Below are 26,230 nucleotides of genomic sequence, written 5' to 3' on the forward strand. Positions count from 1 at the left end.
CTAGAATCATATTTGCTTTTTTTGCAACAGCATCACACTGTTGGCTCATATTCAACTTGTGGTCCACTATGACCCCTAGATCCCTTTCCGCCATGCTCCTTCCTAGACAGTCGCTTCCCATCTTGTATGTATGGAACTGATTGTTCCTTCCTAAGTGGAGCACTTTGCATTTCTCTTTATTAAACTTCATCCTGTTTACCTCTGACCATTTCTCTAACTTGCTAAGGTCATTTTGAATTATGTCCTTATCCTCCAAAGAAGTTGCAACCCCACCCAGTTTGGTATCATCTGCAAACTTAATAAGCATAAAGAAGGGTGACTTCATTCTAGGGATGTAACAGTGTAGTCGATTAACCAATAAGCATAAGCTCATATGTTAATGCTATAGACTACACGCATCTCCCTCCCCCCCACTCTTGCCAGTAAATTTGTTAGCAGGCTGGCCAGCAGCCTGGCTTCATTTTGGCTCGCGCCAGGTCCAGGAGCTCAGGGCCCGCCGCCCCCCCCCTTAGACAGGGGCTGCTGGCACCCCACACTGCTGCCTCTTTGTCAGAGGCAGCCGCACTGGGCTACAGGCAGCCGGTCCACAAGGGGAGCTAGTTTTTAAACTGGCTCCCTTCGTGGACCAGCTTCCACCTAGCACCCTGCACAGCTGCCTCTGATACCTTGGCTGCCAGCCCCGCACCCCGGGGACTATAGAATAGTTGACTAACCGATAAGAATCCATGAGGTTACTCAACTATTCAGTTAACTAATATTTAACATCCCTACTTCATTTTAACACTTGATGCTTTTGCTGCATCTCCCACCATTAGCATTGCAGAGGCAACACAGCTAAGGAAGAAGGAGCTGGATTCTGTTTCTTCTTGTGCATTTTCTACAGAACTGGTAATGAAGTTCTACTCAGTTACTCCTATTGTAGGCAATGGATTTGCATGGGTGTCACAGAAAGTATCATTTGTCCCACAGAACATTTTATACATTGAACAAATTTAATATGGAAATTCCCGAGACAGTGGGCTTTGAAATGATGCTGGGTGCAGCTGAAGTGGGAGGGAAAATAAAATGACTGCAAATCATCTTTCCATCTTCTCCTATCCTGGCACCAGCCGAGCGTTTAACTGGTCACTGGTATGAGTTAGAGCAGCCATAGTTCTGCTCTAAGTTCTGCTGCCTGCAGCAGTCTCTTAAGGCACCATTCTACCAACTGGGAATTGCTAGAGGGCAGCATATTCTGGTTATGCCCCCTGCCTAAAACATGTGGCATAGAACCAGCTAGAGACATAGGGCATCTTTAAGTGCCTTTTGTAATGCTGGCTCTTTCCTGGACCACAGATGTGGCCCAGTTGTAGAATCTCACAGTGCCATTTTACAAGAACTTGAGTAGGATACTACTTAAACTGTATTATTCTAGAGTTTCAGGAAAAGCTATTTCCCATTTGGTTTGAACGTATGACCTCTTCTGGGCAAACATATGTCTCTGTTGGTCACTTTTCCAACCTTACCACCTTATTTTTGTCCTATAAACCTCAAGCCTAGCTTCACTCTCGATAGACAGAAATGTGTCCTATATCTCTGTACACATAGCTATTATACTCTCATTTCAGTATACTATTTGGATGATAAATGTTAAAAGCACTAAGAAAATAAACTGTTGGTCAGTTTTTACAAAGGGAAATTGGCCACCAATGCGATACAGAATATATGTAGCCGTAACCTTGGATAGATTTAAGTTGTAGGAATTTACCCAGGACAGAATTTGTCACAACTAAGAAAAAAAACTGTTTAAATAAAAACCAAACTAAAACCACACTACTGTGCACCTGTGGGTAGAATTATTTATGTCAGTAGACCTGATCAAAGTGTTATGAATACGTGTATGGATACTTAAAATAGCACATTTGATCGATGATGTTTTAAGCAGATTTTTCTAAAAGAGATTATTAAAACTTCCTTTTCTAGGAACATCTCTGGTTTCACACCAGCAGACACGGTGGCTATCATTTTTTGTTCCACACACAAATCCCTCACCCTGGGTAAGTCATTACAAGAGATCAAGTTTTCAGTGCAATCACAGGAATCATTGTATTTTGCTTTATTAGAAAAAGTTACTTTTTGTTAAATCAAAGTAGTATTTATTTCAGAATGGCAAGCATGTGAACAGCACAGTACTAATATTGGTATATTAATGGTAATGTTTTTGCACGGTATAAATAAATGTTTATTAAAAAGGAGACAGCACAGTTTACTCAGCTGGGAGTTCAGTAGTTGTACTGCAGTGCCATTAATCAGTTCATATTTTAGAGGGAACTACTTCATTTTCTTCTTCTGATGTTCTTTTACTCTAATCCAATATTGATAAAGTTTGAGGTTCCATTACTCATAATGTTCTGAGTTATTCCTGCACTATCACCCAAGAAAGAAATTGCTCAGAACTGGTTAACATTTGCCATGCACAAAGCATTTAACATATTCAGAAATAGATCACTCAGGGCAGTTCTGTTTTCTGCTTAGTTTTAGCAGCTTCATTGTATTTATCTGAAGTCTTCAGCGTCTTTGAATTGTGTGTTTTATTTATTGCAATTCATTATTCAAAAACAGTTATTGAAATATTTTTCTTTTAAAATGATGAAAAAGCGATAATAAGCATGTCTTATGGAAACTTACAAAGTACAATTAAAATAGTTATGTTCAGAGTGTCATTATAGTGCATGATAGTTCTCTTATACTGGTCAATCAGTGGGACTATTGGGAGTTGTATATTATCTCATTTCTTTCCAAAACAGGAAAATGTTTGTTTGATAAACTACGGCATATTTTATTGAGTATATAACTATCAAAGATAAAGCTTTATTTATTAAATGGAGTTGGATATATCAGAAGGAACATTCTTAACCATTGAGTAGCATTTCTATAGTTACATTTTTATATACAGAAATATTTATATGGATTTCTTTTAAACTGCCTTAATACTTTGAAATCGTTTTTAGTAAAATCAGTTTGCATTGTTTGGGGTACAATTTCAGACAAAATATAGTAAATGTGACTCCTGTTTTATAAGTAACAGTACAGAATAACGTGTGTAATTATACCAAGTTACCTACAGACTGAGAGTACAACTATGATATAACAAAGACCACTAGTTTCAACTACCTAAGAATGTGTAGTTATTTTATTATTTTTTCTTGAAAATATGATTTTGTGTGTAGACTGTACACACTTATGTAACTGCTGTGCAAATAATATCATTGCAATATGTGCTTAACCATGAGAAGTCTCCTTGGGATTGCCTTCACCCAGAAAAAATGAGGAATCTGTTTTATTCTGTCGCTAGTTGTTTTCATACTAAATTCTCCAGCATAGCTGTGCCTATATCACACATTGCATACATTGAAGTCAGTGCTCCTTCTCTCCATCCTTTTCCCCACTAGCTTGTGATTCAGTCCCCATTATTTTACATATATTCTCTCTGAAATTACCTGGTTCCTAGATCCTAGTAGAAGCAGCTGAATTCAAAGCAACTGCTCTCCATGAAACACATAAATTAATCTGGTTTTGCTTGCATTTTGTAGCGCTCTCTGCACATGTAACAGATGTGGAAAATCAGCAAAGTTCAGAGCTCTTTGAAAACTCTTTTCTCCAGCACTCATAAGTCCTCTCTACTAATTCACATAACTAGTATAGGCAAGGGAGTGTGCAAATTTTTAGGTCTTGGTGGTGGTTGGTCAGAATATTTCAGCCTCTCCCCTAGGAGTTAAACTTTGCCACCGTGATGTTAGCCTTTGTCAGATTTAGGGTAGACTGCTTCACCGGGATTACCCTTGAAGAACACTTGAAAGTCCCAGCTGGTGCCTTGCTATTTGCCTGACAGTGTGCAAATAACTAGGGGCACTCTCATGCTCTGGGCTTTTGCACTAGCTTATTGTTTAAAGCTCTGAATAGCCCAGCACCCAGCTTCCTGAGAGATTGCATCAGTTACAACTATGTTGTCAAGAACTATTGTGTTCCATCTGTTGATGGTTCCTGGAGTTTTGCTGTAAGAAATCAGAACCAAGGCTTTCTGAACGAGCACCCCCATTTGTGGAAAGTGGTCATTTTGGCAGTTCACCAGAGCCACAGTTAGCAAGTTTGAGGGGGGGGTGTTGCGTGTGTGTGTGTGTGTGTGTGTGAGAGAGAGAGAGAGAGAGCGAGAGAGCGAGAGCGAGAGAGAGCGCACCTGCCAATTATTTTTTATCAGTTGCCTCTGACTGAGCCTGGATTTTTGTTTCTGTTAATTCTTGCTTGGGTATCCAGATACCGCAGCAAAGTGAGCTGCATTTAAAAAAATGCACAGATGTTTAAATCAAGAAGTGGATGGAGTTTATCAGAAAGATTTGGATCGATATAGCTTTAGTATTAAGAAAATTGTCCCCTAAGCTTGTGGCATAAATAGGAATCTTTAACCTGTGCAATTAACATTTGTTGTAAAGCTCCTCTCCCAGTCTCTGGCAGCATTGCAAGGGTAATGTGTTTATAACAATACGCTGTTCTTGAATAACAGTTCAGAGTACCAGATCCTTGTTTGCGTCCATCAGAAACCTGGTTTTGCTCCCAATGAAATTAATGAGAGTTTTTCTTTTGACTTCAGTGGAAGCATAACGGACAGAAGATACCTATGCTATGTTGTTGTTCCATCACATTTTACAAGGTGGTAGAAATGTAGCCGTGTTAGTCTGGTGCAGCTGAAACAAAAAACAGGACAGTGTAGCACTTTAAAGACTAACAAGATGGTTTAATAGGTGATGAGCTTTCGTGGGCCAGACCCACTTCCTCAGATCTAATAGATCTGGCCCACGAAGGCTCATCACCTATTAAACCATCTTGTTAGTCTTTAAAGTGCTACACAGTCCTGTTTTTTATTTTATAAGGTGTATTTACTGCAAACTGTACAACAAAAACTGCACTCAAATTAGTACTGCTGTCTCCACCTCTACAGTATCTGAGAGCAGCACTGCAGTTTAAGCCTATTGGGGCAGTTGTTTTCATTTACCTTCAAGACATGGCCATTAAGCACCTGGGTAGCATATAAGTGACCTCCTACAACAGCAATTTTATTTTGGGACTTGACATTTCTCTCATCTTTACATGTGAAACTCTGATAGGTGTTTCTTGTTAATTCCCTGGAGATTTTAGAATGGAACCAACTGAAGAGGAGGAGGAGAGGACAGCTTTAAAGCCTTGAAAGAGGTCATAGGAGAAGCATAAGAAGACTTTTGTAAAATATTTTTCCTTCACCATATTGAGACCATGCAGCACAAGCTTATGAGGCAAACTGCCACTTCCATAGTTGAATTCACGAAACATTGCTCACTCTACACCGAGACAAGTATTGTCCCCGTATGCTGGGGTTTATTTTTTATGCTGAACAGCTGACACACCCATTTTTCCTCAAAGATCAGGGTGCAGGGCATGTATGTGTAAGGATGAATTATACTGACTAGGTCCCTTATATTTTTCATTCAGCGTCATAAACTGATTAATATTTCTTAATATAAATGGTCCTTTCAGTGGTTTCTAAATAGTATACATCATGTTGGCACACAAAACCATATTTATTTGTATTTCATTTAACTAGTGAATTAGGGATATAAACTTACAAATAGTGAAGATGAATGTGGTACCCATGACTCCCTCTGGCACATTCCCCCTCACTTTGTTCTTTTTCTCCATCTCCCCATATATACACAGTACATGTGAGTACACACACATGCGGACATTTGATTCATGGCTTTTATTAGTGCATTTGCCAATGATTGATTAGTACTTAGTATTAGTACTTCTTCTATTGATTGATTGCAGATGAAGTGACTATTTGACCTTTAATTATGAGTCTTGCTATTGAAAATGACATTGAGCTATGGCTTCACATAATCCATCTGGAAAGCCCGACATGATTCCATTCCCTGGAGTTCGTTCAGCAAGAAAGAGGAAGCCTGAAGGAAGTGCAGAGCGATCAGTATGGTTCATCTAAAACAATACTGTAGGGTCTGTTGCCTGCACTTGTACATAGTCTTTGGCTAGTGTAGGAGATTATTGTATCTTTTATAGAGAGGGAATTACTAGCTACAGGTCGCCACTTAAAAAAATAAAAATGCAGACTCACTAGAAATTCAGTTTTTAATTTAAACCTTCATAACAATTGAATAACTATAACTTATATGTATTTTATCCAGCAGAAAATAAATGGCTGCTACTGACTCTAGCTATCACAGGTGCAAAATGTCAGCCTAGCTGCAGCAGATATGATTGACAAAGGATTGTTGAAAAAAGCCCTTACGGAATTAGAATTTTATTTTCAATGCAGTGTACATTTTCTCATTTAGGTAGCAATAATGCAATGGTTTTCTAGATTCTTAAACACACGCAATTACATTTTTTAGTTTACATAAAATATTCCTAGTAAGAAATTCTATATTTATTTTGGTCAACTTTACTTGAAAATATTTGTGGTTTAATTTCATGTGAAGGTTTTTTTGTTTTTGTTTTTTTAATAAAAATGGATACACGGTTTTATTGCCTCAGTGCAGAGTGCACAATCTGTATTTAGACAAACTTAAAATAAGGAGCATGTAGCTGCATTTGTCTGTTTTCTGACAATGAGAATCTAGTTGCTTTAAATATAAAAAGGCCAAAAGATTGGATTCAATTACAGATTCAAGGCAGCAGTAAAATAAGGCTTCTTTTTATAACTGCACAAGAGTAAAAAAATACAGTGATACCAGAAATATTGCCAAGTTTCGGTCCAGAGTACTGAAGTACTAATACTAAGTACTAATTTTTTTACAGTCAACCAATTTGCGGACCCAATAGATAAAGAGATGAACCTGCAGGAATAATGAGCATGGTGCTGAGTGCTCTCTGATCCCAGTAACTTCAGGGTTGTGCTCTATGGTCCTGATCCAGCAAGGAAATAAGGCATGTGCCTAATTTTAAGCAGGCAGGTATTTCTATTGACTCCTCACACAGTGTTCCCAAAGAGTAATGCTGTGCACTTACTAATGTTCTTCATGTGTGAGGTTACAGAGGATCCATCTTGTAACTCCTTTTGTTGAGGGTTTATATGAAGACTAATAGCAACATTTTAGTGTATTATCATATACTTGCTGCTGATATTTAGTTTTACATCTCCTTTTCATCTAACCTGATTGAGAAAGGAATCTAAGTGAAAGTGACTTGCTTGCAATTCAGCCTGCATAAGAGAGAGATGATTCTTGCTGGTAGGGAAAGAACAGATGACTGGAGGCTGAGTCTGGATCAACTTCCATCAAAATAGTTACTCATGGGGATCCTATTGAATCTATTTTTGCTTTTGAATTCCTATAAAGATACAAAGTTTCACAGGAGCTACTACAGTAGCCTGTCCATTTCCAGCTCTATACTTTTTCTAGTACGTTGGGAGGCAAACTGCTATGAAGAATTAGTACAAGGATAGTTCTGAGTGTACTGGTACTTCAAGTTCAAATCTGTGTTCCTGAGGTCAGTTTTAAGTTTGTTTTTTAAAGTTATTTTGTGTATCTTCCCTGCTGCTACCAGAGCAGTTGGGAGGTGCTTCCTCCCATTCCAGTAGGTCACACTTATTTCAGAAGATTAGGCCTGGAAGGGCTAACAGTGCATCAGGTAGAAAGAAGAGGCACAAGAAGACAGTAATAGGACCCCAATACATGAACAGAAGCTCCCAGTACCTGTTGGTATCATTTAAAGTAATTGAAATTACTCCCAAGCTACATTGTTGTAGCTGAAAGCAAAGCCAAGAAGCCCAAGAAAGTCTACTTTCATAGACTCTCCTCCCTTTCCATGGTTGGCTGACCAACCAGTCTTTTAGTCTTCCCCTAAAACTTTTAAATATTTCCAAGGAAGAAAAGGGCTATCCAGTCTAATTAGAAGCCAGGTATGCCTCCTTGCATGGCTTTTCAGTTCTCTAGAACTGGCTACGTACTTGCTTCCCCTCCCACTCTTCCTCATTTGTTTTTGGGTCTTGGAGTACAACGTTATTTGTCAAGCATTATGCCATAAACGGTTTCCACCTCACTAGACTTCGAAGGGAAGGAGACCTTGATGGTTGGGACTTCAAGATGTCACTCTGCTGGGCGGACAGAAAACCAAATCCATTTTCAAGGCTTCTGGGATGGAGATAGCGTAAACGTTTTCCTCCTGCCTAAGCCTCTACACTCTCCTGCTCCCCAAATAAACGCAGCTATTTGCTGGAATGTACAGCATTCCTGCTCACCCCAGAAGGGGTTAGCCCCTAGCAAAAATAAGCAGTTTTAGCCACAGTACCATTTATTAGTTTTTTTTGTTGGCATGGGGTGAATGCCAGTGCATCCATCATCACACCAATCTGCCCTGTTCATTTATTTAGCTGTTCAAATCCCTCCTCTCTCCCCCTCCCCCCAAGCATTAACCCAAACCCAGTTGAATTTGTGACTGCTTTGAAACTTTTTCCTTCAGCCAAATTATCATTTCCAGGACTTTGCACCAAGGAACTTAGCCATCGTGTGCTGAGCTAGACCAGCCAGTGACTCTTAGCCCCATGTTCATGAATAGTTGTATATTTTAAAGCGTTGTTGAAATGAAGTGAAGTGTCCTCTGGCTTGCCAGGCTTGTGTCTTGGAGTTTCAGACTGACCTAAAAAGTGAACATATTCCATATATTTCAGAACATATTTCCATACATACAATAGGCAAGTAGATATGGGCACAGGCAAAAAACAGAGCAGAGTCAGCCCTTCTCTCGTGTGCCAGCTTTGACAGCCTTATGAGTAGCTATGATCTGGCAACACCTCGTCTCCTATCATGCTCACATGTGGGCTAGTCAGCTTTATGGCCTTTTTTTTTTTGTACCACCAGAGTAGCACAAAGGGGCTATAGTGAGGTCAGAAAGATATTCAGGAAGATAATCTGCTCCCACATCTACTTCAAAGAAAGAAATGTCAGAGTTTTTAAAGGAGTCGTATTGGAGCACATGCTTTTTATATTGTTATGTTTAACATGGGACTCATGATATCGTATACCTCCTCTACTTCTGTTTACGGAATGTTAATCTCTCTTATGATTCTAAATTGGGAACTTCATAGGAAATTAAGCAATCTTCCTTCTTAAGTGACCTGAAACATATGCTTTTTTTATTAGATTTTGAATGTGGGCAAGAAATCCAGTACCGACTTGTTTCCCTATGCTTCCTATTCATCTGTACTCTCTGCCAGTAGTAGGTTTTTTATTAATATTTAGAAAGTTTGCCTCCAGCAGTACTAAAATGCGCATCAGAGAACAACAGTTGTTTACTGTGTTTGAACTGAAGAATCTCACCCAGGAGATCTCATTCACTTGAAGTTTACATTTCTCAATCTCGACTTACAAAAAGAGATCGATGAATAACAATTGTCATTTCAGAGTTGCACTTCTCCCATTAGTTATTTGGTTGTGTGCCTTGCCAGATGTACGCTTAATTGGATCAGACACTAAAAACCAGATTGCAGGTTTTTAATGACAGCAAGCTCGTACCTCTTTATAATAATAAAAAAAATGCTACAAACACCCAGCTGTAAAATGATAATGACACAAGAGCCTTCCCAACCCTCTCTCTCCACCAAAACTAGTTAAAGTTAATTTATCTACTTAAGACACTACATTATACTCAGAAGATAGCTGACAGGCTACCCTTGGGGAGATCCGAGTTTGGACATGACTCAAGATCCCTTTATCCCAAGCTGGCACAGGCTACGAATGTCACCTATAGTAAAGAGCAGTGAGAGTATTGAAGATGTCATTGAGTCTCCGTGGGAGTATCACATCTACATGTGCTGCTCTCAGTGCACCGTCAGGCAGCCAGTCTTAGCTGCTAGCTTCAGACACTTCTGGAACTGTGGGTGCAAGGATTTAAAAAAAAAACTACTTGGAAAGAAGTAGTGATCTTGTTAGATGGGGAATTGTTGGGAGGTTGGAAAGGATAATTCTCCCACAGCTGGCAATTGCAGTAATTCCACCACCATTCTAATTCTCAGCATTTTAGAGTGGAAAACGGATGTAGGACAGTATTTCTCCCTCTTGTGGATAGAGGACTGTTACCTCCAAAGTGTCTGCACAGATGATGGGGAAAGTAAATCTTTTGATTCTTTCTTTTTTCACCAGCTCCCTCCTTTGTTCCCTTCCCTCCCCCCTGCAAAAAAAAAAAAAGCTGAAAAGAAAATTAAAAACAAAGTTGTGGCCAGTGTTTTCAGATTCTGGTATCTGGCATTTCTATGGCCTCAAAATATTGTGCAAGAAGGGAAAGGAGACGAAAAGATGCTTAGGTTATGCACTTAGATTGATGCATGAGGTGGCAATCAGTTGGGGTTTCATTTCTTACAAGTACTCAAATACAGTAGGAATAATGTATAGACGTATTTCCATAATGTCTGTTTTAATAAATAAAATTCACTTAGCCAAAATGTTGATGCCTCCACAGATCTTGGCATCTGCTGTGCTCAAGAGAATAATTTGTGTTCAAGGAAACAGCAAATTAATAAAATGTTCAATATTTAGGATATTGTCTGGCTCTCCGTACACCCTTCCATTTATCACCATAATATCCATGGCTGACATGGCTCTGTTCCATAAAAGTATTGGCCACCAGAAATATAGACAAAGAAGGATGTTTCTGTACTCACTGAGAACACAAATCTCAATAGCTTATATATTAGTAATGTAGTACAAGATGAACCTCAGTGCACTGCATGTATTGTTTGTGTGAACTATGACTTGATACACAGGCAGTAAAAAGTCTCTGACCAAGATCAACTACACCATTGTCATGCATAAGCCTAAATCACATTTTAGAGATAAGCTGGTGTTTAAAATAAGATTTATGGTGGTTTGATGCATTCTTTTAATAAATTACTACTACAGTATTGTCAGACAGGTTAAGGCGTTCCTGAGTCTAAAGCAACAGTCTTCAGTTGTTGGTGTTTAATGTTTCATTGTTAGCATTTGGTGAGCTTGCTCAGGTCATTCATTAAACATCACTTCCACTCTGAATACGCCCATTGAAAAACCATAAATAGATCAAAACAGCACATTCTCTTTTTCCTCCTTTTACATTTTTATTTACTTAAATCTTTGATGGCTGAAGATGTATTGTTTTTCGGTAACTACATTTTACATTGCAAAGTCTCTAATTTCTGTGGTAAATATGAACAAGGTGAACCAGTGACCTGAACAACTAAAAACTAAAATTAGTAAAAGCATGTCTAGGGCATTAGCTTTTCTCCATCTTTACTTTTAGTGTTAGTGACAAAAGAAATATCTGCCTCATTCTTCATTCATTAATCATCCTCCTGCTTTGCCTTTATATATAGCTCAGACCCACTGTAATTCTTGCAGCTGGTATGAATCTCACATATTCTCCTGTATCCCAAAATAACTTTGGGGACAAAGTAAGAAGTTAATTGTTACTCAGTGATCCGTCTGTATTCCAGCAGTGCTGAGCTCCCAAAGCCAAAAGCTGGGAATGGATGACATGGATGGGATCACTTGATGATTCCCTGTTCTGTTCATTCTCTCTGCCACCCCTGGCATTGGCCACTATCGGAAGACAGGATACTGGGCTAGATGGACCTTTGGTCTGACCCAGTATGGCCATATTTATGTTAGGTCTTCTATCATGTGCTAGTGGGCAGAGAGCTGAAGATAGTTCTCAATAGAACGTTCATATATTGTGACCATCATACAATGGCAATAACTAAGGTCAAAATTCACAACATCCTTCCTGGAAAGCTGGTTGGAACGAGCTGGGCACCCATACCCAAATGTTATGCACTTCAGCCCTAGGGCTCTGTTCCCAGTGGCAGAGTACTGTGCTCCAGTATGAGCTGGATCATCTCTCACAATCATGATCAACATACAACTTCATTCCACCATGCGTATTATTTCAGGCACACTTCAATCTACTCCTCACATGGTTACCAGTGCTTTTCAGTATTTCTCCACTGTTCACCGAGAAGAAAAGGTAGAAACGCTCATCACAAAATTGCATGATATGCCACATTTGCCACTAAAGACTTGTTTAATCTACCACATGGTTATCTGCCCTCATAGGACCCATTATGGATAACTTTATTAGGAGAGGGATTTATTGTAAATGATGTGTGGTGAGCTTCATGGTCTACAGAGAAAGTGACAAATAATTATCTTGTCTCCGACTCAACACCAACCAGGGTTTAATTTAACACAAACGCAATGGAGCCACCTTAACTGATTTCGTACCAGACATAGAATTTGTACTGCAGCACAATTTCAGTGGGCAGATAGCTATAACTTCTTCAAAACCGCAGAAATTGGGCTTATTTGAGGCTTAATTGTCTGGTGAGTAATGCATGTTGGCTAGTTTTGGGCTTGCAGCTTGTTGCTTGTTTTGGCTTGTTGCTGCTTTTTTATTATTGATGCACATCAAGCCAGGGAAAGGGGGAGCGGCAGAAGGAGTAAGTGGGTACAAGAAGGAGAGAGTTCAGGGGTTCACAGCGAGTCTACAACAGTCCGAGAACCCAGACTGCATGTGTGTGGGCAGAGGGTTGGAGTAGGAAGTAGTAACATAACAAGTTGGGGTTCTGGGGAATTGGCTTGTTTTGGCCTTGTTTAGAAACAGTATTAGCTTAATTTTTGGCTTATTATGAAAGTCGGTCACTTACTTTACATCATGTGAATGTAAAGTGAATTCCTTTCTTGAGGAATGTAAAATAACTCAACTTCCTAGAGGTCGTCGTGCCCTGAACATTGCTGATAAGAATGGTGAAGTTTGGCTTGACTGGATTGAGCATGCCACATAATAAATAAATCAAACTGATGTGAAGTTTCAGGGTCTTAAAAAACGGTGGCCAGAAACACCTTCTTTCATGTACAGCTTCCCAGAAGTGTGTAGTTCTTCCTCTAAGCCACAGGCTAGCTATAGTAGTTTATCCTCTGTCACCTCAAAGCTAAACTATAGCAGTGTGTTCTGCCTAGATAACTGTGAAAGTCATATGAAAGCACCATCTGGTACAATATGCAACATCTCCCCTGAACAAGACAGATTGATCGGAGTATGTCACCAGTGCCCTGTGCTCAATAACAGCTCCTCATTCAAGTCCTTGTCTGCTTTAATAGCTTTGTTGTCATCTTCTAAACCCTAAACAGGTTAGAATCTACTCTTACCCATGACTACCTTTCTCCCTGCACTTCTCTGAGAACACTGTCATAGCAGGGAAGATGTAGCTGGCAAAACTGCCAGTAGAGTTCTGAGACTACTTGGCAGTATGTTCTTAATGGTAGGGTCTTATAGAACTCCCACTGCTGCCAATCAAACTGAGCTCATGTCTTGCTTGTCTCAGACAGATCCCATTGCAAGACTTGCCTGTCTGAATGGGTATTTTTTCAATAAAGAAGGCTTCCAAATGGCTTTGGGAGCCCTTCTTTTTTAATCAGCTTCTGAAGTGATCCTGCAGAAAAACAGTACAAGTTAGAAAAGAGAAGCTAGTACCTCAGTAATGTCTTGTTTCCTTGTAGGACACAAAGGACATGTCTACACAGCAAGGCTAAGCTCGAAATAAGCTATGCAACTTGAGCTACATCAGGTGCATAATGTAAATCAAAATAGCTTATTTTGACTTTGGGCATGTATACACAGCACTTACGTTGAAGTAGAGCACTCTTCTCCCAACTTCCCTTACTCCTCATACAATGAGGTTTACAGAAGTCGGAGTAAAAATCCCATTATTTTGAATTTATTTGGAAATAGCAGGCTTGCTGTGTAGATGTGCACTACGTTATTTTGGAATAACTATTACTGCAAAATAATGCTGCTGTGTAGACGTGCCCTTAGATAACCATGATAATTGACTTAGTAGAAAGGTATAGTAAAATAAAATGTTACAAATCTATAGACCAAGATTGCATTCTAATGGTTGTCATTGCTTTTGTGATAATTACTTTTTCTTCTGATCTTCTGAATGGCTATGGGTCCATACTTTCAGTGGTATTCTTTCTGTTGTTCCAAAAAAGTTTCTCTATGTAAAAAATACAGAATTTCTCATATATGCAATTGCACAAATGATTTGGAATGTGGTCCAATAATGTAAGTGATAAAGTTTTAGGATAAACGGTTTGGTATACCAACATTTAAGGGGAAAAACTGAACAATAAGGTAAATAAGTATAGCGGCTAGACGTAATTCAGGTTCGGAGGTGAAATATAATAGTCTGTATTTTGGTAGCAATAAAATTTTATATTAAGTTCTCTCAAATCATAGCAGTACTGTTGAAAGCAGCAAGTGATGAAATGCTGCTATGAGGAAGCTTCCAAATTCAGGGAGCATAAAATAAACATATTAAAATAGAAAAACTGAGAGCCAGTACTTATTGTTTTATCCTTTCCATCATGGGTATAGGATAAAAGAAAACTCTTTCTTGCTTGTTAGAAGAAGAAAGCTCTTACTTGAAGTTCTTACTTGGCAGATGTCAGTTGAAAGCTCTGCTATAGAATATGCTGCAATGTCAAACTCTGTTGGGTAATTTTAGACAAATGTGTCATGTGTGACATGGAAATATGGCATGCTGTACATTAGTGATTTCCCAAGTGTTTGGATCAGGTAGTAATGTGCTGAGAAAGTGCTCTTTATCTATCCACACTGTGTACTTGTATAGCAGTGGGGAAATGCTTTTGGTAGAAATTACTTTAGTCAGAAAAAGAATCCATTTACAATATGTGCCTTCTAACATCTTTCAGACAATGCATTGTATTAAAGAGGCACTTTTTGATTAATGTTTTATAAACATTTTTCAGCATGACAGCTTAAAGTCCCTGTAAAATTGTAAATGCGTGCAGAGTGCTCACTTCCATAAAGTCAAATGCCATCTCATAAAGTCTGGTTGGATCCTGTCAACCATGGTGACACAGAATCAGTACCTTGGAGCATTAAAATTAATTTGCTTCATTTATATGACTGCAATGATAGCTAGATGAAAAGAGCCCTATATTTAAATTTGCTTTAAAATACCTTCAAATCTTGTAGGACTTTTTTATTATTTTACAGTTAACTAAATGTAATGAAGTGCAGCATAATATTTTCATAGGGCCTCGTATAAAGGAGACTAGAAAATGTGAAAGCAACGAGGGGGAGAGAGAGAGAGGCAGGGAAAGATGTGTGAGGTTACACTGGGTGCAAGGCTGGGGGAGTTAGTTACTAGGGAACCAGGAGCCTTAGATTAGTGCTACCCAAACTGCAATCTTGAGGACAAATCAGCATACTTACATAGGCTAGGGGAGTTTTTTTCAGTACCCTTATGTTGTAGCTGCCCCATCGTTATTGCTAGCCATGTTAGCCATGAAGTTGGGTAAGCAGCTTTTCTCTTGCTCACATATCTATTCTATATGTGTAACAGGCTAGCTTCTCCACCCTCTGTATCACCACAAACCCGGGGAGACCCTTCTGAGTTTATAAACCCCATTGTATTATTTCTTAGGTCCGTTCCACCAACTCTGGATGAGTGTCCCTAGCCTCTGTTTGTCAGAGGCTGGAAATGGATGACAGGAGAAGGATCACTTCTTGACCTGTTCTGTTCACTCCCTCTGGCTACTGTCAGAAGACTAGATGGACCTGGGCTAGATGGAATTTTGGTCTGACCCAGTATGGCCATATTTATGTTCTTCTATTCACCAATACAGCCTTCTGTAGCCACTTTCAACTGAAAGTAAACTTCCCACTTAACCCACTCTGTGTAGTGAGTGGGAAATATCACACCATCCTGAGATCCCATCCCCTGGTCTCTGCCTGCTTTTCTCATGTTCTTCCTTCTTGTACTTTTAACTATTCCCAGCAGACTGGTGGATTACTTTCATTAGCTTTTCAGCCTCCTGTCCAATTAAGTCATTGAGCACCCATCCCTCCAGATTAAATGTACTCCAGGAGGGAAATAGCTAGTACCTTTAGTGACCAGAGCCCTGGGTCAGCTCTAGGCCTCTCACACTCTATCACAACATGCTTTAATGTTTCATGTGGTGAAACACATGGGAAAAGAGCAGAAACATCTGTAAAAAATGGGATTCCAGAGGCTCCAACTTTCTTCTCATAACACCTGTTTACAACTGGTATAGCGCTTTTGCCTTCGGTGGAGTTACACCTGATCCTCACTGCTGTAAGTGGCAGGGGAACTGTGACCCTCATGCAGCAGAAGAACATCAGCTAAAAGGTAAAAATTGAGAAAAAGGAAAGAGAGTATGCGGAAAAATAAAGTTTAGGGGAAAGGAGAACATCAAAGACCAAAAGAAGAGAAAAGAGAGCCCCAAGGAATACAGGAACCAAAGACTGAGAGGCAACACACAAAGAATGAATGCAGACAGGAGAGGGAGAACAAAGGAACAAGCTTGAGGGAATGAGAACTAAGGAAAATCTGACTTGGAAAGATGGATGGCTGTCTAGATGTTTTTTAATTATTTTTCTCCAGAGGAGGGGACATTTTTTGGATGATCCTTGGTGTTCCTTCATTCTAATATTCATATCTTATGAGGTGCTGGCTTCTCCTCTAAGCAGGTCTGATGGCTCCCTCTTTCTTTGGAGGTGAATGGGTGTAAACCTCACCATGTATCTGTCAGAATTTATTTGGCCACCTCTGATTTATGTCATGGGGATTGTACAATGAAGCCATAGAAGAATCTAAAATCCCAGCAAAAAATGAAGGACAGGCTTGATTTAACTTCTTCTGATAGCAGCGTAAATCAGGACTAATGCCAGTGAAGTCAGTAGTGTAAGAAAAGATTGATCTGGCCCAACAACTCTTAAGAAAAAATGAAACAACAAAATCCATCACCCAGGGCATGTAGCAGTACATGTCCTGATAAATAGGATCATATCAGGTAAGACTGCACATACACTAACAAAATCCATGGACAATGAGATGGGATACTCAGTGTGTTCTGAGAGAACCTGAGAGGTGTCTAACTGGCCTTATGTATGTTTCTTTAGTGTATGTGCTCTATGTTGCACAAACTTCTACTGAACTAGCTTAGTGTTGCTGTTGCTTTTATTAGAGTCAGTGAGAGTATGCTATAAGTGATGAGCAAAACAGGAGTAGACAAACCAAAATAAAGATAACCAGATCCCTTTTGCTTAGCACCTTCATTCTGTGCTATCCATCTGAAAGATTTAAATGCATCCCCTTCATTTTACTATTTTTGTTATGACAGCACCTGCTCATGTCACTACTGTTTCAGTCACTGTTTCCATTGTAACTTCAGTCAGCAGCAGTTCACAGCCTAACCATAAAAATACATTGCATGCTGAAACTTTACATACACGCTTAGACCAGGAATCAAGATAAGGGCTCTCTTTGTTCGCTTGCTTGTTTGTTTTACAGCATTTAAAAAAGAAACCTATTTGGCTTTTTATTATAGGAGGTCAAAACAGAATAGCATATCAGGATTCCAATTTGCTCTTGTACCTTAAAAAGTCTGTATTTTTCCTAATTAAGAGTTTGCAAGATTTTCTTACCTGGTATTCGATAACATTTTTGGGTACATCTATTTTATAAATGGCTAAATTTTACATAGAACTACAGTAGTAGTCCTATGGACTCTTACTGGGATTAAAGACATTTTGAGTATTGCTTGGCACATTACATGCAACCTTTGTGTTTACCTTTTTTTAAAAAAAATTCGGGAGTATATTTTATCCAGTAAAAAAGTAAATTTCTAACATTTTATTTTCACCATTACTGACATGAGTATCTGAGCATCTAATCTGTGTTACTCCCCAATGCCATATTTACTACAGACACTAAAGGTGGCGAAGGTTGGGTTTGCAGTAAGCAAGAGCTACATAAAAAATTAACGTGATTTTTTTCCTTAATGCGTATCTGAAAAGTTACCCCAACCCCACCTCTAGTCAGGTTTTCCTAGTGAATTATGGAACTGTACTGTAATTGCACAGTGATGGCTCACAAAGAGCTACTGTTGTGACATGTATCTAAACAATATATGGATTAAGGATCATTTAGTATCCAATAATCTAATTATATTGTCACAGTAGTTGTAATATTTTGCAGTTATGGATGACAGCCTTCATTTTACTTCCCAGTTTTTTACTGACTCATAACTGTTCCTCAGAAAATTAACTTTTAAGCTAAAATTTCTCATGTTTGTTCTCAGCCCAGGACTTGAAGAATATGTCCATCATTTTGGATCTAGGACAGGATTAGTCATCAGGATTGTAGTTCTGCTTCTGCCATTAGTTTCCTGTGTCACCTTAGGCTAGACAGTAAAGCGCTCTTTCTTAATTTCTCTAAGTAAATATGGAATAATTTACCTTTTGTAAAGTGCTTATTCTCCTTTATAAAGTGCATTCAGATTTCTGGATGAAACTATGCTTTCTAAATGCTAAACACAGTATTATAATTATCATTTTGTTAAGTTAAATTAATGTGCTCACCAATTAGACATATTAACAAGACATTTTTCAGATAGTCCTCTAAATACAAGAAAGCTATTTTTTATGTTTGAAGTTCTAAAGTTTGGGGTGGCAAATAAAACTGTTTTCATTGTGCAAAAACAGCATGGTGGCCATGTGTAGCAAATTAATCTTTAGCAATGCAACTATCCATCATATGTATCTATCCAAATATATCCACTAACCTCAGAAATACCTTGAAAGTTCAGAAAAGTCCCTATACCTTGGTGAATTCACTTTCTACTACAGGTTATCATTTACTCTCCTTGCCTTTCACAAGTCTAACAGGACTTATCATTTTGATTAAGATATGGCACAACAAAAACAACTTTAAATGTCTCCCGTTTTGGATTGATGACAGGCCCACAATGTTGTTTGGAGATGTTTGTTTAATAATATTGGACCCAGTCCTACAGACCTTTATTATGTTAATGGTTTTTCACTGGGAATAGGCCTGTAAGTAAAGATTATTAGTATGAGTGCGGCTTGAAGGATTGGAACCAGTGGTTTTACATAAAGAAACTGATCAGCTGGATTAAAAGGAGCTCCTGAAGTGTGCTGCAGAGGATGAACAAGGATGAGTTCAGGCAGCATCTTTGGATCATTCATGGAGCAGGATTAGGGAAAGCTGCGAATGTGGGACAAGTAGGCTTTATGCTGTCAAACTAGGGAGGGAGACAACACTTGTTCTGGGATCACAGTAAGAGGAAGAGTTCACAAATGAAGTGGGAGGTTAGTGTTTCTTAGAATTAGTAATTTTGGTAGATCCATGCCATCAGCTGGTGGGAGTAAGTATCTTGCCATCTTAGTAGTGACTCTCTGGCCAAACCAGGAGCCAGTGTTTCAGGAGGAATCTCAAAATATTTTTCAAAATAACAGGTACACTATTTCACCATCCTGGTAAACCTGGTTTCACGAGGGGTTATGGGATGGCTCAAAATAGTATGTTATTTTGAAATTCGGCGCTATGTAGACTCACCATTTCGAGTTTAGGGTGCTGTGTAGATGCACCCTTAGAGAATAGCTGGTACTTTCATGTGTGATCCTCTATATGGTCCAGACAAGGCAGTGATAGATCACATGTTCTGTCTTACACCCCTGTTTCATGGACAGCATAGTAATAAATTTCTGTTTCTTAAAAAAAAAATTTTGAACAATGATGCGTTTGAAGTAATCACCTGGATAACTTCATTCTGTTTCATCTTTACGCAAAATAATGTATTATTTTAAATGGTAAGTAACAATGAAGTGCTTCTGAAAAGTGGTAGGCTGAAGTCTCTAAGGTATCCTGTATCTGTTTATATGCACATGACAGAACAAAGATAGTATCAGTCCAAATTTCCCCACACTGGCCTGTCACAGGCAAACCCCCTGAAGAGGGAACACATTGTTGATCTTCTAGTGATGTGTTCATGCCTTCATCTCTCTTTCTGGCTACTATCAGTAGTGTTAATTCTATAGATGATATGTGTGATGTGGAACTTGTCCATAGGTACGGGAACTCACATCTGGAGTTCATTACACATAAGTCATTCAGTAGCCTTCAGGTAGTATGATCTATTCCTGCACTAGACCTTTGTGAAACTTTGCAGGTTTAGCACATGGTAATTTATCCAAATTTCTTGGTTTGCGTTCATTTAAACCCCCACCATCCAGATGGTTCGTGTTTCTGCCAAATTCAGCTGAGGTTTACTATCCTCTACGCACACATTTTCATTTGTGATAAAAATTTCACCTATTCAGGTTTTGTGGTGAAAGTTTAGTAGATTTCATCCCTGCCATCTTTTTCCGCAGAGTAAAATCGGTTTCCCTGGAGTTTTGTGTTTTATTTCCAGCCTTATGTGGAAAAATAGTCTACAAAAAAGAGGACTTTTCAGATTATATATATTTTAAGACTTATTTTACAGAACAAATATGTTAAAAGGATAACTTGTTTTAGTTTATAATGGTGGAATCAGGTAGAGACATACAAATGCATTATCTGTAAAGAATCTCCTTGGAAAAGTATAATGGAAATGGCATTGTTGAGCTCAAACTAAGACTCCTAGGGAAAATGTCCTGCATTTAGAGCTTTACTTCCACTTCTCCCAACCCCCCGTCAGTGCAGAATATATGCACAAGCTAAATAAGCCACACTTTAGGGCCTCAGATTATGAGGGATTTCTAAGTACAGACTTTTTAGTTGCATCTTCGCCTATGTACCAGTATATATGCAAATATAAAACATTATTGTTTCTTTTTCATTGTCCTTTCTGTTAGAATAATACACATTTGTTTGGTAATGCATGGGACCTCTTAAACTTGATATACTTTAGGGCAGGGCAACTCAACACGCAGCCCATTTGTTTGCGACCTGCGGTGAGGTATGCGTTTACACAGGGCTCAACACGCAGCCTGCAGGTGGGAGCCAAAACAAAAAAGTAGTCCATATAATGGCCTCCCTTCATATTCATTTTAGTAGTTAAATTCCTGGACTGTCATTGCTTGTTAAAAGTGCTGTCATATGGGTGGCAGTCGGGTAAATATTGCATTTTATTAATATCAGCAGAACTACTTAAATGGGCCTGCATGTTGTATAGTCTTGCCTTAATCTTTGTATTAATGCCCATCAGTGTGAAAAAAGCTATTTGCATATATTTGTGTGTATATGCAACCATACTTAAGTTGCGGCCCTCGACGTGTACTGCAAGTATCATTGTGGCCCCCCTGGGGCTTCCAAAGATGAGTAGCCCTGTTTTAGGGCCTTAGCATGTCTTAATCCAGCCCTGCCCAGCCTCCATTGTGAACCATTTCCTACTTCCCTACTAACTTCTTCGGTTTATTTGTGCTGCACCATTAGTTCATTAGGACATCTGTCTTCCTTCCTTTCTTTGGAAACTTCTCACCAGAGTGGGAAGTGATATTATCTCGCTAATAAATGAATGTTCCTGTGTACAGATGTAAAATCCCATTTAAAAAGTTAACCAGTTAAGCTGTTTAAACTGGCTTAAACCAGTTAAAAGTTGTTTAATCAGTTAACTGGGATCACACATGGGGTGGCCACTCCAATCCGACTTGGCTGGAGTAACCCTGTGGCGTGGTGAACCTAGCCAGGCTGGAGTGGCCCCCCCACAACGCAGATGAGGAGAGGCCCCGCTGAGCCGGAGCAGATCACACTGCCAGTTGCTGAGCCCGCCACATCGCAGGGAGGGGGCCACCATGCAACGGGCAGAGCCTGCTTCAGCCCATTTGGGATGGAGTACCCCAACCCATGTCATGGTGGACCTGGCCAGGATGGAGCAGTGCCCCACCCACATCAGGTTGGGAAGGGCTGCTCCAGCCTAGCCAGGCTGCCGGTTAACTACCTACCTGGTAAGCATCTCCCAGTAAGGTTAACCGGTTAACCCTTTACATCCTTGTTCCCTTGGACTTGGCTCCACATGAGCCATATGCATCAGTCAGAGATGGTAGGCTGATGCCTGAACTCTTCTCTCTGAAAAGGGAGTGCATCAGGAGTTAGTAGGAGTATAGGGCTCCTACAGAGCTGATGGGACAGGTGGAAGGTTATTAATGGAAGGAAATGGGCAGGTTCAAAGGGACAAGTGAGAAAAGTGGAAATAGAGCAAAGAAAGAGGAAAACAAAAGGAATCCAAGACTCCTTCCAGCATCTGCACAGTCACCTCCAGCAAGATCAGTCGACTCAATTAAGGAACTTCTGTTTGAAACCTTTCTGGTAGTCCAAGGTTTAGCCAGAAGCAGAAGGAGACCTCTGCAGTGTAGCTGTTTTGTAAATCTTGAGGAAGGGTTGCCTTTCATAAGATCCTTCTGTCTCTTTGTTCTTGTAAAAGTGTTCTTTTTGTCTGGTTGAAATCTTGGTAAAATGTTTGACTGTGACCCTTCAAGTGAAAAGAAAAGTCAAGTTTTAAGTCTGTTGTCTTTGTGCCCGCAGGGATTCCAATGCTGAACATTGTATTTGCCGGCTATGAGCACCTGTCTTTAATTACCGTCCCCTTACTTATCTATCACCCAGCTCAGATTCTTCTTGGTAGTGTGTTGGTACCAACTATAAAATCCTGGATGGTTTCTAGACAGAAGGTAAGAAATGCTCCCACAGACATATATTTATAATGCAGAATACTATTTTTAATGTAAGTAAAAGTAACTCTGAAAGCCTTGATGTTCTTATAGATCAAGGCACATTGGTTTCCTTTTTCCTTTCTTGCTTTATGGTGTTGATATCCATGATAAGACTGAATGAAAACCCAGGGTTCAAACATCCCAGATTTTTAAGAAGTTCAGATCCAGATCAGACCTCTGCAGCTGGCTCCTTGCTCGTTAGTAAACCACACATCTGACACAGAAAACCCCCAATAAAAAGGGCCCTTGCTAGATCTGAACTTTGCAACATGAGCCAAACTCTATCAAATAAAGCTAACTTTGGAATTTCTCTTCTGATGAGATTTCATACATCTGTCACTCTGAGGACCGTTGTCTCTGCTGAGTTTTGATGTTTCTTAATGAGAGCCCTGTATGCAATGAATTAAAATCATTCAGGACGAAACCTTTCATTGTTTTCCTATATTATGTTGCCCTTTATTCTTATGAAAAATATACAGATTACTAGGTGGTGAATGGTATTTCATGTCAAGTTTTAAAAGCAAAAATAGAGCATTGGCTGGTTCATAGGGCTGTCACATGGGTCAAATTCCGTTTAGTACAGCAGTGATTGATGCTGTTACCGTCTGACAGCTATTCAGTCATCCATGTGAACTAAGCGTAATGGTGTGTCTATCTGGTTCTTAATATAGAAATACCAACACCAGAGAAACAAATCCTGGTGATGGACACTAATTGGCCCCTCTGGTTAGTAGAAATGACAAGCATTGAATGGGTATTAGAGACTGGGAAACTCTCACCCAGACAGGGAGTCCTTGAGGTAAAAGTAGTGGGACATTACCGCACAGTGTGGGATAGCTTACACTGCCACTGCCCAAGTCTCCTTGGTAGGTAGAGAAGAAAGTTGACTGGAATTTTCAGAATTTCACATTTTCAATAAACATGTTTAGATTGTTGCATCAGCAGCCAGAGAGGACATCAGCCTCCACTGCTCTCAGTACAAAGCCTGTATCTAACTTAAAGACTAAGATTTTCAGACTTGCGATTTGGAGCACTTCTGTTTTTTTGTTTCTTTGAAACACGTGAAAGGGTCACAATTTTCAGAGAGTGGATCTTCAATGCTGTCTAAAAGTTGGGCACTAGTCATTTTGAAAATCTTGGCCTAAAATTCACGGCCTAAAATTCACCTTAAAAATCGATCCCCTAAAAAAGCCCTTTCAGGCTGGCCTTTTATCAATACAGACACAGTAGTCCTGATCTTCACAGGGGTCTGAGCCCAACTTTGTGCTGTTCCTGAAAAAAGCAGTTAAAACTGTCACCAGTACTGGGGGATGATCACCGCCCTGCTAGGGCATCACAGCTCATGTATTGTTTCATTCCTCCCTGTGGCCAGAATAGGGAAAATAGCTAGAGCTCATCTGAACATCTGTGATCCCCACTTGTACTACAGGCCACTTGAGTCTGTTGCCATTTGTTACAAGTTACAGTAGCCTGCGGGCAGGGCACTGGATTAGCAAAAGCCAGGCCAAGATTGAGGGTGGGGAGTAAAGGAAAGTGATTTAGAACCACCATTGCACTCTCCTTTGGAGCTGCACCAAGCACTTGTTTCTTGTTCATTAAGCACCAAACACATTGTCTACTGAAACTACAATGCTGCAATAAAGACATTTTGAGAACCTGTCATTCTGCTGCACCAATACATTTCTCCCAAGTTATTCACTTGAATATTATTTTAATTACTCTATTTTTTTTCAATCAATGAAGTTGTTTTTGGTACAGATGCAATAATTACAATAGAACTGAATGTTGTGACTGGATAATGGTCTCCCGCTTTGAAAATAAACATGTCATCATCGCCTTGATGTTTATTTTCTATAAACACCTTGGCTTCACTTTGGCATTTCTCTTGCAGTGGGAGACGGTTATCCAGTCACAGTACTCAGTTCCACTGACATTCTTGCTTAATTATGATAGTACATGTGATCAGCTTGTATGAAATTGAATTTAAATATTTAGAGGTTCATCTGCAGTCGGGTGTTTTTAGTTTGTAAATATGGCAGCAAAATCTGCCAAACTACAAAGTGAAAGAAATAGTTACTCAAACAAGATTGAAATTGTGACTCTCCCCTCTTTTTTGCTACATAGTGTCCTAGGGTATGGTTTCTAATGGCTAAATTTTGGCCATCGTTAAATGCCTATGCTTGTTGGGGCACATGGTCTTTACATATGCCCAATTTATTTTTAATGTATTTTTTACATTGGTTTTAAATAGCATCTGCCAAGGAGCTTCTACAAGCTTGAAAAATGTAAAATGCTAAAGGACAAATATTTACAATGCAAAGACTCACCAAATCCCATCTCACAAAATAAAAATTGCTGTTTAACCATCTATCTATCCATAAATAATAGTCTCCATTTTCATACCAACCTACATATGTTAAAGTGCCCTTTCAGGGTAGGTCCAGTCTGCCTGTTCCCTGAGGGAGGTCAGGAAAGCCACTCTCTCTTGGACCTATAAGAGTTATGAGTTAACTTCAAGAGTTGAGGACACCTCTTAGAAAATGTCCTGCCATTCCTCCCTGCCCCTTTTTAAACAATGGCCTGTTAAAACTAGCACCATTAAAGTGAGAAGTTGCTGACTTACACCCTAGAAAAGAAGTGGCCTCTCAAGGAATCAGGTCATGTAAAGCTTCTTTCCAACTCACTATATTTCACCAAGAAGCTGACTGGAAGCTTCCATAGTTCACAGAGCACTGGTGTAATGTGCCATAGGAGGCACTACTTAATAAACAGACATCTGCGTCCAGTACCAGGTAGGATGCATTGCAGCAATTTTATCACCACAGGACAAAGGCATGGATAAATCAAGTAGAGCCTCACTCAAAAGAAAAGGCCATGTTTCTTTGTCCAACTGCAACTGAAAGAAAACATTCTTCACAGCTACTTACTGAGCATCCAGGAGCAGCTAAGATCTAAGCCAGCACCAACACTGTCAGTCTGAGGACTAGCCTCCATGTGTATTCCCTAAATCAAGAGTGCCTCTCCCCACCAACCTACAGTGGTTGTCTGCCCTTTGTATGAATTGAACCTGAGCTAGACATGGGGCAGTTTGCTCAACTTCACTTGTTGGGTCATGTACCATGGCAACATAGAGTTGGTTGTTGTCAGCATATTGAAGGTATCAGTCTTGTATAAATATTTAATGGGATGGTTGACAAACTGAAGGAACTGATATAGACATTAAGTATATATAAAATTACTATGAGAGAGGCTACAGGACTGATTGAGCTGTTGCTTTATTGTTGCCATCTGGGACTTCTCAGAAAGGAAGTAGTGATATTTGATCACCAATCAATGCAATTGATACAATTTCTATACTATAAACAGGCCTGAAACCAGATGAACTGAAGTCAAGGGAGTACTCCTAAGTGTTGTGTGAGTGGATTCTCCTTAACTTTCACAACAGTCTGTCTCAAAAAAGGGCATTTAAAACAGGTCAATAATTGGATTATCTGCCTAACAAGATTTTTTTTGAGCAGAACCTAACAGTTGTGTTTTTGAGAACTAACCCAGCAGAGATGCTTTGGCAATCTTCTCCAAACGCTCAAGTGCTATTCTGCTGGCTTTTGCCACTCATGAAGGACATAGG

General features: G+C 39.5%; 1 protein-coding gene across 2 annotated transcripts in view; it reads left to right on the plus strand.

The window, feature by feature from the left end:
• The window catches only part of SLC10A7 (solute carrier family 10 member 7), a 194,724-nt gene that overhangs the window by 164,797 nt on the left and 3,697 nt on the right, over positions 1–26,230 (plus strand). For both annotated transcript variants that reach the window (XM_075929990.2, XM_075929991.2), the window contains 2 exons: positions 1,963–2,036; positions 22,415–22,560. In XM_075929990.2, coding sequence (XP_075786105.1) covers positions 1,963–2,036; positions 22,415–22,560 — 220 coding nt within the window. The remainder of the gene's footprint in view (positions 1–1,962; positions 2,037–22,414; positions 22,561–26,230) is intronic.

This window comes from Pelodiscus sinensis, chromosome 4 (assembly GCF_052426305.1).
Source record: "Pelodiscus sinensis isolate ZL-2025 chromosome 4, ASM5242630v1, whole genome shotgun sequence".
Lineage (NCBI taxonomy): Eukaryota > Metazoa > Chordata > Testudines > Trionychidae > Pelodiscus > Pelodiscus sinensis.